At 38.5% G+C, this 17,331-nt stretch overlaps 2 protein-coding genes across 2 annotated transcripts; one reads left to right on the plus strand and one right to left on the minus strand.

The window, feature by feature from the left end:
- The first annotated feature begins 80 nt into the window (after positions 1-80).
- Positions 81-12,387, plus strand: LOC135080250 (uncharacterized). Its single transcript, XM_063974933.1, has 22 exons — positions 81-611; positions 916-1,045; positions 3,091-3,298; positions 3,664-3,802; positions 3,967-4,107; positions 4,183-4,329; positions 4,426-4,529; positions 4,623-4,730; positions 4,806-4,934; positions 5,044-5,107; positions 5,447-5,593; positions 5,784-5,896; positions 6,145-6,317; positions 6,402-6,558; positions 6,647-6,781; positions 7,012-7,133; positions 7,239-7,438; positions 7,744-7,909; positions 8,226-8,373; positions 9,067-9,173; positions 10,402-10,540; positions 12,189-12,387. Exons 1-22 carry the CDS (start codon positions 539-541, stop codon positions 12,336-12,338), a joined length of 3,000 nt encoding a protein of 999 aa, XP_063831003.1. The 5' UTR covers positions 81-538; the 3' UTR covers positions 12,339-12,387.
- A 26-nt stretch (positions 12,388-12,413) lies between these two features.
- Positions 12,414-15,325, minus strand: LOC135080056 (neuralized-like protein 2). The gene is made up of 2 exons (XM_063974734.1): positions 14,471-15,325; positions 12,414-14,305 (listed from the first exon to the last, which is right to left on the minus strand). The coding sequence occupies exons 1-2, from the start codon at positions 15,162-15,164 to the stop codon at positions 14,190-14,192; spliced, it is 810 nt and encodes a 269-aa protein (XP_063830804.1). The 5' UTR covers positions 15,165-15,325; the 3' UTR covers positions 12,414-14,189.
- Positions 15,326-17,331: the final 2,006 nt, after the last annotated feature.

Genomic DNA, 17,331 nt, shown 5'->3' on the forward strand with positions numbered 1-17,331 from the left:
ACAGGTAAAAAATAATGATCTTTATAAAAGCCACGAGAATTACCTAATGGTAGAAAATTTGGTAAGTGGACCTTAAAAAGTATCGCTTGATTGTGATAATGACAATAGTTAAGTAAATTAATTTAGGTACCCAGTTACCCACTTAGCTAATAGGGTACGAGCGTGAAATACCACGTGACTTAGCGTATTTTCTACTATACATGCGAAAAAAAAGTGGAAAATGGCTAAACTATTTTTAAACTTTTTCAGTATCGATTTGGATGGATTAACGCCTGTTCAGATATTCGCGTTGAATGAAATATTCGACAGCAGATTTCCTCTTCCCGAGAAGTTTGATTATACGGGAGACATCTTGTGCAACTTCAGCGTCAAAAATATTCTGCAAGAAATCTTTAAAAAAGTTCGTATCAATTTTATTTGATATTTAAGTAGCGACTCCATCGACCAAAATAACAAAGTTTCCATTTAACAGAATTTCGTGAGACTTTGGGTGGTGGCTATAAAAAAAGCCCAACACATCGACGATCAATCTTGGCGGATGATATTGATCCTATTAGAGATAAAGACTTTTTTTGTTCTTTTCACCATCACTGACGAGGACAAGCTTTCGCGTATGTATTAAACTTCATCATCATAATCATCAGGTCATTTAGTCTCCACTGGCTTCTTACGTGGATCCTCTCAATTTACCAGAGGCAAAAGGGAGGATTTTGTCTATACTCCCTATGCCAGCCAAACGGGTTGGGAACTCTGATAGTTTCCTTATTCAGAGGTTGGGAAGGCCTGATGTTCGCCTATATCTACATTTCACCTTTATTCTTCTTTTTCAACAACATTTAATACGGGAAGAGTGGAAGTTAATTAAAATTGTCAACTAATTATTTGCGTTAAGTATAAAATCAAGTCTTTTCTCAGTGGTGGCTCGTAAGTGCTTGGACAACTACATGATAGAAAAGGTATATCTAACGGGTATCGACCGCTGGTACCATGCCTCGTTGGCTTGCCAGTTACTGGACGTGCAGGCCATACCGGCAGACTTGGAGAAGTAAGCACCTTTATTCTGGTCTCTAAAAAATAAAGAAATACACAATATTTAGGTAGGCTGGACTTTTAGAGATTAAGATAGAACCCTAATACCCAATACTAGTGCATCTGATAAATTTATCATTTGAGCAAGGTTTATTTCCAGAGTCACACTTAAACACTCCATTGTCAAACCATTGTTTAAAAAGAATGACAAACGGGATGTAAATAACTATCGGCCTATAACTCTTGTTCCTATTCTTTCAAAAATTTTTGAAAAGGCTATGAAAGTTAGGATCACAAACTTTCTGGATAAACATAATATCATAGCCAAGGAGCAGAATGGGTTTCAGAAACATAAATCTACAACTCTCGCAGGATACAGACTGATGTGTAGCGTTACCAATTTTATAGATAGCAAAGTGCCAGTTACATCTATATTCTTTGACCTTAGCAAGGCATTCGATCGAGTTGACCACAAAATCCTCCTCGTCAAATGCGAAAAATATGGCATTAGAGGACCTGCGCTCAACTGGATCAGGAGTTACCTTGCAGACAGAACGCAGTGCGTACAGGTCACAAAAATTAATCAGAGTAACGAGGCGATTGACTATATATATAGGTCATCCTTTCAACAAAATAAATTGGGCATTCCTCAGGGAAGCGTCCTGGGACCCTTGTTGTTTCTTTTATATGTAAACGACTTACCGAAGGCTACCCGTTTTGAAACTATCTTGTTTGCAGATGATATTTCACTTGTTATACCAAATAATGAGAAAGGGGTGATCTACGAAGCTTCGATTAATAAATCAATAGTTAATGTAGATAACTGGTTAAGACAGAATAATCTCTTAATTAACGCCTCAAAAACTAAATACATTCAGTTTCATAACGTCAAAAGTAAAAGCATAAACTTAAACTTAAAATGCCGAGAACAAATTATAGATGAAGTCCATGAGACGAAATTTCTGGGTATTACACTGGATCGCCATTGCAATTGGAAAAGTCATGTTCAGGGTATATGTAAGAAGTTAAGCTGTTTCGTATTTGCTCTGTATCGTCTAAGAAATACAACAAATGAAAAGACTGCCATCATGGCATACCATGGTTATGTATCATCAGTGTTGAGATATGGAATAATTTTGTGGGGAAACTCAACAGATGTGCAAAAGGTGTTTGTTGCTCAAAAAAAATGTGTGCGAGCCATAAGTGGCATTGGGCCACGTGAAAGCTGCAGGTCTATGTTTAAGAAATACAACTTACTTACAGTGACAGCCATGTATATCTTTGAAATAGGAACTTTCATAAGGCATAACATGTCATTCTTTAAAACAGAAACTCATATACAGAGGCTACGACCGAGAGACCCGCACAAACTAATGTTGCCACAACATAATAGTACTCTCCATAATAACAACTGTTATATAATGCCCATTCGCGTATATAATAGAATCCCCTTAGAAATTAGACAATTACCTACTACTTTGTTTTTACGTAAATTAAAACGCTGGCTTGTTGGAGAGTGCTTTTATGACATGAAAGAATATTTTGACTTAAATAAACAATGTAAATGAATGTGTACCTGACAAGCATGTAATATTATTATGATTTTATTAATGGACATCTTTTTAATTTTAATTTATTTAATGTGACATTTTTGTTAAGTTTTTGCATGCCGACATTCGGTAGAGCACGCATGCACTTACAAACTGCTTTATGTATAATTTGAACAAATATGTACCGTGTCTCTTACGCAAATAAATGATTTCTATTCTATTTCTATTCTATTCTATTCTATTCTAAACCGAGATTTAATGACACGCACTTTGAAATTGAAATTGTTTACTGCCACATGTAAATTAACATGATTATCATGCTATAGCACATCATTAGTAAATTACGTAGAATTAGGTGTTATGGAGGTCGCAGAGTTATTTTCCAAGTAGGCACTTACTCAAGTAATTAATTAATTACCTAAATAGGCATTTAACTTAACGTAAATCTTTATTGTAAACATTTTTCTTGCGTGGGAATAAATTACTGATGTTACTAATAAATATCATGCAGAGTGATCGAGAGTGCCAGCGGTGGTATGCCTGGTTGGATCCAAAACTTCGTCATCTCCCTAGTCCAACGAGGGGTTCTATCCGTGGTCACCGTGCCTCGGGAGGAGGCCTTGGAGTCTGGGGCTGTGATGCCGTCACCAGCTCTCCTGCAGATACCCGGCCATGAAATGAGTAACGCTGGTCTTGAGCCGAGACGGCAAAGTTATCAGGTGGTTTTCCCCTTTTTCCGCAGGTTTTTTTTTATATTTGTACCTTTATACGTATACCTACATAGTTGAAGCAACAACTATGGAGTCTAGAAAACTCAAAGCTCAAAAGTAGCTACATAAGTTTATTATCTACCGAAAGCTAAAAACTTGCTCTAACGCGATTACAACGCGACGCAAGCTAGCGTAACGTTTCTATCCAATTTGACGCTCCACGCATTGCTTCTGGGCTAGACCTTTAAAGCACAATCTAAAGGCTGTCACTTTGTTCAGAAATAAAGTTGCGCACTCATCAACTTACATGTGCCAGAGGTATAGTAAAATAAAGCATGTATGTACCAAGTACATTAAATCTTTCTACTCTTCAGAGCATCTACAGCGTAGTGAGTGTGAGCATGTTGAGTAAGCAGGAGAGTCAGTTCGCTCTTCACTCCGACGTCGTGCAAATGGCTGTGCTGTCCGAGGGGTACAGTTTCGACGATATGACTGCCGATATGACGATGGATGGTAACTGAATCCAACTAAATAATCTGACTAGATATAGGGCGAAAAACCCAGTAATTCGCCCTGAATCAGTACTCAGTTTCCAATCATTCCTTTAATAGACACGAAACAAAATTAAGTTTCAAAGATGGCATAATGTTGTCGAAACTGCTTGTATCTTTTTCCAGCTGTGATTTTGAAAACGTATGATTCTTTGACTCCTTTTGAGAAGATGATATTGAAATGCGGATCAGTGCTGGGTGACGTATTCTCCAGACGAATGCTTCTGCATTTATTGCAAAGCGATTCTCCGAGAAAAGTAGCTAAAGGTATTTTTTCATTGTGTTCAATACAAATTGAGAAACCTTTGCATAAAATATGAATCTGCACCATTTCTTCTTCAGCTGTAGTCAAGCTGTTCCTCATCCGTGTCCTGGAATGTGAGGGTGGGGACTTCACGCGTGATACATCATTCGTATTGATACACCCTGCGCCCGCGCTGCCGGCCGCCAAGCCGCCGTATTGTGCTTGTTTGGGAATCAGACTGCCGCGTAAGTATATGCCAGAAAGATGAATTTGCTGTTTCTCCATAGTTTTCTGTTAGGTGTACGTTGGTTTTTTCTTTTCAAATTTTGATTATTTTTTAGCAAATTGCCGTGATTTGCCAATCTACGCGTTTTGCGGTTACATGAAGTTCAGGCATTCCTTATTCCGAACCACCACTTACGAGCTGCTCACTGAGAATCAGAAGGTAATTTTCTACAATTATTGTGGAGCTAAAACAAAGGACGTTTTTTATTTATCCATTATTATTTTAATAAAATGTCACGTTATCCTGATTCAGAGCGAAATGCATGCAAGAGCTTTGCTATACCTGGAGCGGTATACCAAGCGCTGCATATCGTGCGGCATGGGATGTTTCACCAAGTTATTGGGACAGAGATGTGACGATGTTAGTATTCCTCATATTTTTTAGGCTATCCTCCTCTTTCACGATGGTAATTTATATTTTTTTCTCATATATCAGGGTCTTGTGCCTGAAAGTCAAGATGTGAAGCGCACGAAGCAACAAATAAGATCTCTGAGTGCCGAAACCAGAGTGCCTGGTGAAGAAGAACCGGTCTCACCGTTTGTTCAACATGTACCCGAGATGGTGGTATGTCAATGTCACATTTAGTAGTTAGATTCTGATTGGTATCCGTTGTTAAGTAACAGTTTGTATAGGATAAAAAGACGTTGCAATGGCTGGATTTTTTTGTTCGCAGATGAACGGCAGCATGAGTATTCCTCCTGAAATCGTCTCAAGTTACGATTCCTTGGACATAGAAGGTATTCCTCAGCGTATTAAGCAACATCAATATCCAATACTCATGTTGTGTTGTGGTATGGTGGTCGCGTACCATCAGATGAAGTTCGCATGCTTTTATGCAAAAGGACAATGACCAAAAATATATGGAGTGTGGTCCAAATGTCTACCAGATTAGCGCGTAAACTACTACAATTCCTCATACAGTCATAACTTTTTACTGACAGCTTATTTTTTTTTCGTCCCATCCATACTGAAAGTTAATCTCTATTTAATGGACTATAAGCCAATATAGTTCTCTTTAGTGGTGGACATTTGGATCACTTTTGGTCATTGTCCTTTAAATGTCTTCTGATTTTCAGAGAGAAGAAACCTCAGTCGCTCGCTTTTGATAAACCAAAAGCAAAAACATGTCCGATCTTTTTCTTCTCTGGAGATAGCGTCATGTGAATGCCTGTCTATACTGCTGGCGGTTTACAACCAAATGTTAGACCATTGCCGAGGGGCAGGTAAAATATAGGTCCCATGATAATTCCTCTTTAAAAAAAACAATTACAGTACTAATATGAAAAAAAACAGTTGATGGAGAAGAGAGGGGAGGTCCTGATCCTGACTACTGAGATTCTCCCCTTGTTAATTCTGCTGAATTTGTGATCTTATGCCATCTAATCTACCCTCAATTGTTTCAATATTTTGCAGGAGAATACGAAAAGCTTTTTGAAGCGTACATGGAGTATGCCGACGTGAGCATTATGAACCTGAACATACCTCAAGCTGTACGCTTACTGTTTGAAGTAGAAGCATTTGTAAAGGTATCTGATCTACTTTCACACTTTTTACTGTGATATTGTGAAAATAAAATGCTTCAGGAATTATTGCTGCACTACATCCGCAGGAGTTGTGCAAAAAAAATAATAACATTAATGAATAGTTTAGATGTTTCAACTATAATTATTACTAACATAGGTTAAGTCCTTTATAACTAACAAATAATGAGTCATGTTACTTGAATAAATAAATTATATTATTATTATTATAACAGCGTTAATTTCTGATCCAGAGTGACAAAATCAACCATAACAAGTGCCAATCTGGTTGGATGAAAGATTTTCGCCTGGCCAGCGTGTACACTCTGAGAGGGATATGCATGCTCGAGTCTGGTGACCTGAACGAAGCCAGAAACCAGCTGTTCTATGCCATGAAGCTCTATTATGATCCTTTCCCAACTTCTAAGTAACACTATCCAACACATCTTTGCTCGAGCGTTTAATTCATCTTAATATTTGGAATTATTATTTTGTCTTTTTGAATTTGCAGGCATTCAGTAAGGTGTCGCAATATGACAGCTTCGATCAGGCAAATCTTGGCCTTGTATGTTGCATCGAATCTCTATGTTGGCATTGAACGAGGAATTGTTGGCTATTTCTTTGACGATATCGCCAGAACCTATAACATCCTGTACAGATTATTTTCCGTAAGATCAAACTCTATTAATACTGGAGAAATTTCATGCTTGGTTTGTTCTGATATTGGTTAGTTAAATGTTTTACTGCTCTGTTTAGGAGGCCAAAGAAATGGAAAGTGCAACGTTGGCCGCGAAGTTGTCGTTGAACTACGCTCTTCGGACTAACGCAAACTTTCGGGTCCTTTGCATCAGTTACGGCAATATGATTGCGACTTATCGTCAGACACAGAAGGTACAATTCAGTGACAAATCTATATCATAGCCTAACTCTTTCAAGGATTCGGTGGAAATCTTTACTATCGCGATGCAAGTTTGTAGGCGCGGAGGCAAGTGCCGTAGTAAGCTTGCATCAGCGCCATCTGTTAAGAGATGAGTTCCACCTCGAGCGAATCGCGGCGAGTCGATAGGTGTCGCCATATCGTCAAACTATTAAAAAGATCATTGAGATTCCTGTCGTTTTAGTTCTCCATTTGCGTGAAACTAGAGAAGCGCGCCATGGAACTATGCCACCGCAAGAGGGGGCAGTTGGACGTGACCGAGGTCCACGCGGTTTGCTACCTCTACACCAGCATATTCCTATTTTAGTTAGTATGCTTTTCCTTTTATTAATATTTTTTTTTAGGTTCGATTTCCGAAGTTAGGATTTTGGTCGGTCAAGTTTACGAATAAAAATACCGATTGAATTGCAGCGTAGAACACGGTAAGAAGGTGGAAAGCCTGGAGTTTGGGTTATCCGTGATGCACATGATGTCCAGCTTGACCGATCTGACCACGAGGCAGATGCTGATCCTGTGGATGCTGAAGCTGCTGCTCTCAGACCTTCGCATCCACGATATGGTCAGAATTATGCGGGAGTTCTTCTACATGAATGACCATTACGATTTGAGCTGTAAGACACAATGCTCTGTAAATATTGTAATCAGTAGTAGTAGCAGTATTACAGTGGTAGTGCGTGATGATGGTGTTGTATAGCGACATTTTTTCTGACTTTTTAAGTCGTAGCGTTTCTATTTTTGATGTCCCATCGAGGTCATTCAGTCAAGTAGGGCCTTTCTGAAATGGCGCTCTTAGCTTGTTTCAAACACCAAGCATAGTTTCAAGCTTGTAACTGGTAGAGTTTAAATTTCAATGCTTCTCTTCAGTACAAAATGTTTAATTATTTATTTAAACTTTTGCACTTTCGCACTCCCTCAGCGGAAACCTGGTACTACTTCTACGCGATGGTAATAATGCTGGACACGGGATACTGCGTGGAGTCATATGCCTCTTGCGAGCGTTTCTACATCAAGAAAGGAGACGCCATCCTCAGGTCTAAGACTCCGGAGGCTGCGTGGAACTTCTTCGTGTGCATGTGGCTAATGTAAGAGAATAATATTTACTGTACAAAATAAGCTATTATTAGTATGGTTCCTCAATGACCGTGAAAGATAATAGCCACGATAGCCGAAGGGGTCGGACTGGCCGACTCAGATCCGAGGAACGTGGGTTCGAATCCCACCGCTTCTCGACTATTGTGGTGAGCCCACTCGTAACACAAGCATAATTAGTTTAACACGTGGGGCTAACGGGACTATTAGTAATTTGTGCAATACAAATTGCTAATAATAAAAAAAAAGTGAGGGTTTCGCGAGTCTTTATTTCGTTTATAAAATGTATGTACCTAATATTTTGTACAGAACTATACGCGTTGGGACATGGGAGAGATCAATTCTATGGGAGGAAAAGATAAAACAACTCCTGTCTATGAAGTTTGAGAAGCACGAGTTCAACATCATGATCCTGGTGCGGTTGGTCGAAGGGCTGCTCATTACTTTGGTCAAGGAGGTCAGTTCAGTAGTAGCAAAATGCATAAATACGTAGTTATAATTATATTATGATGCTCAACGTATCTGAAACATTGGTTTTTCTTAGTTCGATGGCATTCCACAAATAGTGGATGGTGAGTAAAAAGTACTTTAGAAAACAATAGAAATATTTTCGTTGTTATTCTAAAACCCCATAATGAGGTTCGTGCACATTTTCAAGTTGGAAGGAATCAGCCAATGAATGCAAGAATGAAGCAGTCGGGGCAATTATTTAGTGGCATTCAGAATTTCTGTGCCTTTTAAGTTGGTAATTTAATAGCCGAGGTATTTCAGGGTCCTTTACAGTCAACCCGTGTGAAAAAATTACTTCATTGACCATAAATTCTTGAGATGTAGGTCGAGAGCTCGAGGTTGATCGTAAAATAAGCTATTTTATGAATTTGAATCGCGCTATATTAGGGAGTTTGGATCAAGCGATATTGGAACCCTTTGTTAGCTATAAATGTAAGATAAAACATTTTATAATCTACGAAAGAGGTAAAGCAATTACCTATGGGCATGCTAGAGTTCTTTACAGCCTTTTTTCGGACGGGCAATAAGACATAATATTTGAAAAATAAGGCTCCTACCTACGCCACAGGTCGCGGGTTCGATCCCCGCGCAATAGAAACCCGCCTCGAATATCATTTACATGCGTTGAAATTAATTGCAGATGGACAATAGAAACATAAAGAAGGTACTGCTTCTAGAGAAGACAGTGAAAGGGATATTTCAAGATATGAACGATACGTGCCGTCACACGCCCATGTACCGGCCAAGGTAGAAAAGTTTTAATAACATTGAAGGATATTAAGTACCTACGCTGGGGAGGCCTTTGTCAAGCAGTGGACGTCTTTTGGCTGAAACGAACGAACGAAGTACCAACGCTAGGCTAGGCCACGACGACTACAAGATAGGGCTAGTAACTAGTTTCGCCACTAGCTGATAAAGTGCGATTAGTCGTATTTGGTTCTATTCCACATACCTTGGATGGAAATATCTGGCAGTTAGGCTGGCCCTTGTTTTCGTATTTTAAAACCTATGAAGAATGAATCGATCTTTCTACTTTATTCGACTTTTGGCTCATTTCAAAATACGGGACATAAGGGCCTTACCGGCCGACACCACTATTTACAAGTTTCAAAAGTACTTAACTAAATCACTTTTTGTAACTAGATCTCGTTTACTCAAACGTAACGGGATTCCATTGGATCATAATCGGCAAGCTACATTACGTTTTACCGTTAAACCGTGGGTTTCATTACCTCTCAAGTATATAACTCTCTCTTAAAACTGTAAACTACAAAGTGTGTACTAAGCGGATGCCGCCTACGACTAGGTGTGAGCCCGGAACAATAAAGGGTTTGCCACACTGAATGCGTTCTGCGATCTGCAGTCAGGTCAAAGTGAACGCACCCTGTATCATGTATAAACAACATTGTTGTTCTCTGTACTTTTCGTATTGATGCGATTTGAGTGAGCGTGCGAGCACGAGGAAAGAACGCAAACCGCAACGCTGACAAATCTGTCAGGCAATCGCCTGGTCTGACAGATTCATCATCATCATTTCAGCCATAGGACGTCCACTGCTGAACATAGGCCTCCCCCAATGATTTCCACTATGGCCGGTTGGTGGCGGCTTGCATCCTACGCTGCGCTTTCCGGTACGTGGCCTGCACTCCAGAACCTTGCTGCCCCATCGGACGCCAGTTCTGCGTACTATAAGTATGCCCTGTACATTGCCACTTCAGCTTGCCAATCCGTTGGGCTATGTCAGCGACTTTAGTTCGTTTACGGATCACCTCATTTCTGATTCGATTTCGTAAATAGTCTGACAGATTTGTTTTGCCCAAACTGCTGACCGTTGCCGCGTTGCCCTGATCGATGTTATTCATACATGATGCGGGCTGCCTTCATTTGACCTGACACAGTGTGGCAAATCCTTACTTCACTGATGATCCTTTCCCGTTTCGTTCATGTTTTTTTAAAACAACTGACGTAATTTCAGGTATTTCTTGTTGCTTGCTTACTTCAACTACGTGCAAGGCAAGAGGGTGCGCGGTTACAGCTACCTGAACAAAGCTATGGAACTGTCCAAGCAGTACTCGCATGGAACGCTGCTGATATGGACCGAACATACTCGCAATGTGAGTGAATTCTACCAAGTATGATTTCCTTCTCATTTCAGCCAAATGACGTCCACTGCTGGACAAAGGCCTCCCCCAAGGTTTTCCACAATGAACGGTCCTGCGCTGCCCGCATCCAGACTCTTCTCGCGACCTTTAACAGATCGTCGGTCTACCTAGTAGGAGGCCTGCCCACGCTACGTCTTCCAGCCCGTGGTCGCCACTCGAGAACTTTTCTGCCCCAACGGCCATCGTCTACCACCAAAAGTCACCATCAAAACCGGTCACCAAAGTGACCGACATAGCTCGCAGAATTGCTAAAATCAAGTGGCAGTGGGCGGGGCACATAGCTCGTATGGTTTCCTTATTTGAAGAGAATTTTGAACATTTGTGGGACCGTGGGACGACGACATTGGAAGTCTCCGATACTTTTGAAAGAATAACTGAACACCGACCTATCTTCTCATACCACTTGATCTTCGGCAAAGAAAGGATCAATGAAAAAAGACAAGAAATTGACCTTATCCCTGTAAAGAGATTTCTTTCAGTGGACCAGGGAGACGATATAGAGATGTCTAAGACTGATACTAGTGTGTGCTAATTGGGCTACATTATAAAATAGTCTTGCTTATGAGGTGAGGTCATAACTCTGGAGTCATGCAGAGGTCGGAAGAACCAATAAAAACGACTGTGAAAGAACATCCACAAGGCAACTGATAAATTGAGACAAGTGTCTAAATCTAAAGTTCATACAAAAACATGACTACAGTTACTTTTTATTCACAACTAACATAAATGCTTGTGATTTTCGCGCCTACACTCTCACTTCAATTGTGTGCGAGATTTAATCTGCAATAAGTGGGTTGACCAGTGTTGCCAGAAGGTTACTTTTGTAACCTTTTAGGTTACTTTTGAACTGCATTGGTTACTTTTAGGTTACACTAATGAAAAGGTTACTTTTAGGTGATTTTTCAGAAATTGTAGAATTAACTTTTACAGGTTATTCAGTAAAAAATATTAATAGTGACAATTTAAAAATTATGTCATAAAGTGCATTTAAACATGAATTTGATTTATTATTTGTTAAAAAAATTAGTTTTAGCGAATGTTTTTCTATAATAAAACGCAAATCCAGGAAACGTTTGTAAACGACCGGTCACTTTTCGGTCTTCATGGAATGGTCAAAATTTCACCATTGGTAAGAATTTAGGTAATAGATAGATAGATTGATGATCAATTGTATTCATTTTCGCTCCGCACCCCCCCCCCCCGTATGAAGGTTACTTTTTATTCAAAAAGGTTACATTTTTTTATATTTCTGGTAATTTCTGACAAGACCCGACTGGCAACACTGGGGTTGACGGGCATTCGTCATACAGCTGACCCTACACGTTGATTTACTGCAGGTCAACACACGATTAATTACACTGTGGGATCAAATAATCGACCCTGTTTGATGTTAACGCTGCAATTTTTTATTATATTAAAAAAGTAAAATTATTTCAATACGTAGATATGTGCGCAACTATGGGAAATGGCTGTTTGGGTCACAAAAAAAAACCCAAGACAAATTTACCTACACCTTAAGATTTCCCCAATCTTATTTAAAAGTTATGTTTAAAGTAAATTTTTAAACCTTTAGTTAGATTAATTGCACTTTTTCTTTCAGCATTGGAAGGGGGTGCTGAATTCGAAGCTAGAAGACTTCTGGGCCGATCACATTGAGGCAGACAATTTACTGGACTACAAGGATTTTGATCTACAAAAATCTAAAATAGTACCTTTCACCCTCCCTTTGCCAAGAGATTTGGAAAGATAGATTATAATTTAATATTTTAAGAAGAAAAGGTTTATGTTATTATTTATTTTAAGTTATCCAATAAAACAGTTAAAGTAATAAGCAAAATAATTTTATTTATTCAATAATAAATAAATTTGGTTCTTATTTACATTTACAAGCCATCGCAAATACCTAAGTAACCGTTTAAATTTAATTTAGTGGGACTTGCTGGTGTTGATCTAACATTGAGGACGTAGATAGGTATGCAATAAGAAATTATAGTAGAAGAGAGCTGAAAAACGATTTTTGTTTAAAAATGAATAGTTCATTCAATGAATATTATGAAGTATCCGGTATAAATAAGACTTAATTCAACATAAGCTCAAGCTTGCCTTTAACCAAATCTATTTTTCATTACTATACTATACATATCAACAATATCATTGAATAACCACATAATCAACATACTTTTTACAAACAAATAAATTACACATTTTTAATGGAATGAAAATAGAAAAAAAATATCACAAAATACATCATTAAGCTTGAAATAATGAAGAATTAAATTGACGATAGTTTTTTTAATATTAAATAAAATATTTACCATAAGCCAATATAGTACCAGAAAAATGCCTTCCATTTCCATTCTCAGAGCAATGTGAGTGAATGTTATTCTACAGTGATTTCCAAAACATTACTTCTATTTTCCATATTATGTACAATTTACAATCAGATCAGAAATCACAAGAATTACAAGCTATGTAATTAGCTATATTATATGAATTTTCAATTGAAGAAATAATAAATTCAAATTATTTCATTATACAGTAGAATCCCGATTATCCGGATCAATTAAAACCAGGGGTGTTCCGGATAATCGAAAATCCGGATAATCGATTTCAAAGTAAAATTAAACAATAATTAACCTTTTACAATAGAAAAGTTATGCAATAGATCATTTAAAGTCTATAAATCTAAATTTTAGACCATTGGATGAATCCATTACTTTTAACAATGAACTAAGACGACGTCCGTACCGTGTTACGGTGGCGGCGCCATCCGTTTTTATGGGTCCAGAGGTGGAATTGTGTAAAGCAATCGTTATCATTTGACAGTTCATAACGTACGATTATTCTGTCAAATGCTTTGTTTAACTGACTTTATCGTACGTTATGAACTGTCAAATGATTACGATTGATTTACACAATTCCACCTCTGACCCTAAATCGGTAATTAGAAACCATGAAGAATGAGTCCGGATAATCGGATATCCGGATAATCGAAGTCCGGATAATCGAGATTCTACTGTAATGGTAATCTAGTAATGCATTTCTATCATATAAGTCAACAAGAAGGGCCATAATTGTTATTTAAAATATAAAAATCAGTTATCACCTTTGGAAATCCATTTTTTCAAAACATTATGTACATTTTACTATAAAAAGTACATTTGCTTCATCCTTTCTTAATCGTATCAACAAAGATAAATATACAAAAGAGTGATAAATGCTAACTCTCACTCTCAACCTCCAAGTGTAATCAGAATTGCCCTATACATAACCTTGTAAACAAAGAAATATTGCAATTATAACAAGATCTTTATAACTAGCTATATTAAGGCTGGTTTTAGAGTCGCGCTGACCCCTCGCTGATCGTCAGCGCTGACAGTTCAATATGTATGTAATTGAAGGGAACGTTCCTGATTGACGCTGATCGTTCGGCGCCGACGCTTCATACATTTCAGCTCTCAGCGCTGACGGTCAGCGTGCGTCAGCGTGATTCTAAAACAAGCCTTACTGTTAAAATATCACTCAACCATTCAAAAAGATTACAATTCATGAGGTCCACTCACTTGATTATTGTCATCTCCATAACCCGGTCTTAAAACGTCTAAGAGAGTAGAAAGTCCTTCAAACATTTTGGCAAAGGTAACGCTTTCACTGAACTAGGTTTGTCCTTGACGTATTGTAGAATTGCATCCCTGCACACATTCTGTAGCGTTTTCACTGAAACAAAAAACAACTTACTGACGGTTTTCCATGTACAATAATTCATTAAACAGTTCCTTTCTTGAATGAATCTACATTTAATAGTGTGTTATAAAGCATTCATTAGTTAAAACAGACTAATCTTAGGTACTTAATAAAGTTCAAAAAATTTAAATGATATACCTCCATAAAGTTGAACTATCTTAACTTGCTTGGTAGTCCCATAAACATCAACAACAGCATGCAAAGGGCCTCTTTTGTAAGGAATAGTTTTCGTACAAGGTCCCTGGTCTTCACCATTGATTATAAAGTGCATTTCGGCCATATCATTCTCGTCCCGGCTCGTTTTAGGACACGGAACAAACATTACACCAATGCGGCTGCCTGCATCCATTGGTAGAATGCCTTGCGGTGTCCCATTCTGGGTAGGTATTTGTGGCTTTAGGATACTCTTTGAAATGTAACCACGGGGAGTCCTAACACTATGGCCATCCCCCAGCACGGAGACGCGAGGCTCACTCTCTCGTCTTCCACTAGCACCCTGATTCACAAGCTCAATGAGAACATTGTTCTGCGATTTCGAGATAGGGAATATCCATGACATTCCAGTATTCGCTAGATCGGGCAAAGCATACTGTGGCAGACCTTTATCACCAAGAGCTGCGGTCTGAGGATCCAACAGGGTCAAACCGAGCCGCATATGACCGCTCCATCCGCGCTCCGTTTTTTCTATCTCTACTAAGAATATTTCCCCGGGAAGCAGAGGCTTTTCACTGAAGGTCAGGCCATGAGCAAAGCTTGCTTTACGGTAAGCAACCGTATTTTCTTCAAATAAAATTATATTCGAGCCATGGTAATGGTGGAATCTCGACAACATGTTTACACAAACATTTAATAGTTCACAGTTAAAACTTCATAAATTATTTTAATGAGCACAACTGGAACACTCGGCGACGAACTTATTTACGGCGTCAATGGCTTTAATCCATTTTTACAAACAAAACTAAATAAAATATTGGACAGCGGAAAAGTGTCCAATCCTTCTTCTTTTTTTTGTTCTTGGCAATACTCGTCGAGGCCGACTTGATTTGTGCCATTTTCATGTGAGTGTGGGACGAGTTAAGAAGAGGGACCAAGTGGGATGGGACTTGGGCTTGGGCTTGGGATATTAGGTGCGGTTGAGGTCGTATAAAATACATAAATTTAATATATAAAATATAAGTTTAAAGTTTTATAGAGTGGTGCTTAATGAATTTAACAAGGGAATGTACATATTTTTTATTAGTAATACTTAAAAGAGATGAAAGATTGTAAGGAAGGGGGGCTTTGTTTTTAATTAATATACTATGTAGGGGCAGAGAATTATATAGAGTACAGTTAAATAGAATATGTTCTATACTACCTTCCTCCAGGCCACAATCACAAATTGAGGAATCTAAAATGTGAAGTTTCGCCAAATGCGCTGGAATAGAGCAATGACCAAACCGTAAACGGGATAGAGTGGAAGTGATATCCTTGCTTAAGCGGAATTTTGAGAACCAAGGCTTCAGAGAGACACTTGGTTGAAATTGGTGAAAAAATTTACCTTTGTGTTGGGAAGAACTTTCCCAATCCTGACTCCAGTCTTGTAGCATAATATAGCGCGGAATCGAAGCCAGATCCTGACAGTAAACACTCTTATTATTATAGCCTTGTCTTGAAGCAAGCTTTGCCAGTTTATCAACTGATTCATTACCTTTAATACCCGAATGACCAGGAATCCAGGCCAACTTCACACTTAACATCTGGTCACGGCATTCTCTTAATTTACATTTCACCAATAATGATAAAGGGTTATACAAATTTTTATTGAAAGGGTTCGCCAGAAGAGATTGTAGAAAACTCAGAGAGTCTGATAATATCAGAGAATTACTTATTTTCTGCTCTAAAATGTACTTAATACATTCCAAGATGGCCAAACCTTCGCCGCTATAATTGGAAGCCAAACTTGGATACTTAAAAAGTTTAAAATAACCTGTAGACTGTCTTAAAAAGGCAGATCCGACAAAGTTATCAGAGTTCAAGTCAAAATCTTGATCTGGTAATACGGTTTTAGATGCATCAGTAAAAAATATTTCATAATCTGGGGCATTCTGCTGAATGTAGCGTTGTATTTCTTGATTTGGGTTAATAGTGTCTTTACCAATGCCTATAGAGAGAGATACATCTGGTTCAAATAGAATATCAATGAGTTGATAATGAAATAACGGATGACACGGGAACTTAAGTATATCACCATCAAGTTGAATAAGTTTACGGTAGCTAGAAACTAAATGTGGCACACGCTTGTTACGCCAGAAACTATTGTTACCGTTGATGAATTCGTTTAGAGTTTGAAGTTTGCCGAAGAGAGGATGGTCTGTGAATTGGGCAGTTTTAAAGATGAACCTGTCTGAAAGGTATTGTCGACGCATGTTCAATGGAGGATCTGCACCCTCTACCTGCAAGGCGTTGACTGGTGTACTTCTCATAGCACCAAGTATAATTCTGAGGCTACGGGATTGTACCAAGTCAAATTTCCTAAGGGCAGTGTTACAGGCCAAGCTGTTCGTGAAGGAGCCGTAATCTAAAAGACTTCGTACTAATGCGTTGTAAACAAGCTTAAGAGTCGTAGGATGAGCACCCCACCACACCCCTGAGAGAGCTCTCATGACATTTAAACCTTTCTCACATTTGTCCACAGTGTAGTTGATATGAGATTGGCCATTACATTTACTATCAAACTTCCTTCCCAAGAAAGAAATTTCATTAGCGATGGGAAGCTGATTGCCATTGACTTTAATAATTATATCCGGAATCAACCTTTTCCTAGAGAATACCACTATAGTACTTTTTGAGACAGATAGGGATAAATCATGCTTTGATAACCACAGGGATAGGTTGTTTAGAGATTCTTCTAGTGTCGAGGAAGCCGTAGCAATACAATTATCAACTGAGTATACTAAGACATCATCAGCATATTGTAGAATTGAACAGGAAGGGGCAATAACGCGTTCGAGTTCACT

The sequence above is a fragment of the Ostrinia nubilalis genome, chromosome 17 (assembly GCF_963855985.1).
Source record: "Ostrinia nubilalis chromosome 17, ilOstNubi1.1, whole genome shotgun sequence".
NCBI classification, from domain to species: domain Eukaryota; kingdom Metazoa; phylum Arthropoda; class Insecta; order Lepidoptera; family Crambidae; genus Ostrinia; species Ostrinia nubilalis.

Coding starts and splice junctions, on each gene's coding strand:
- LOC135080250 (XM_063974933.1), top strand. CDS start 539: ATGATATTGATCCTATTAGAGATAAAGACTTTTTTTGTTCTTTTCACC. Junction 3,299..3,663: donor CGAGACGGCAAAGTTATCAG/GTGGTTTTCCCC, acceptor TCTACTCTTCAG/AGCATCTACAGCGTAGTGAG. Junction 7,910..8,225: donor TTCGTGTGCATGTGGCTAAT/GTAAGAGAATAA, acceptor TATTTTGTACAG/AACTATACGCGTTGGGACAT.
- LOC135080056 (XM_063974734.1), bottom strand. CDS start 15,164: ATGTTGTCGAGATTCCACCATTACCATGGCTCGAATATAATTTTATTT. Junction 14,306..14,470: donor GATAGTTCAACTTTATGGAG/GTATATCATTTA, acceptor TTTTTGTTTCAG/TGAAAACGCTACAGAATGTG.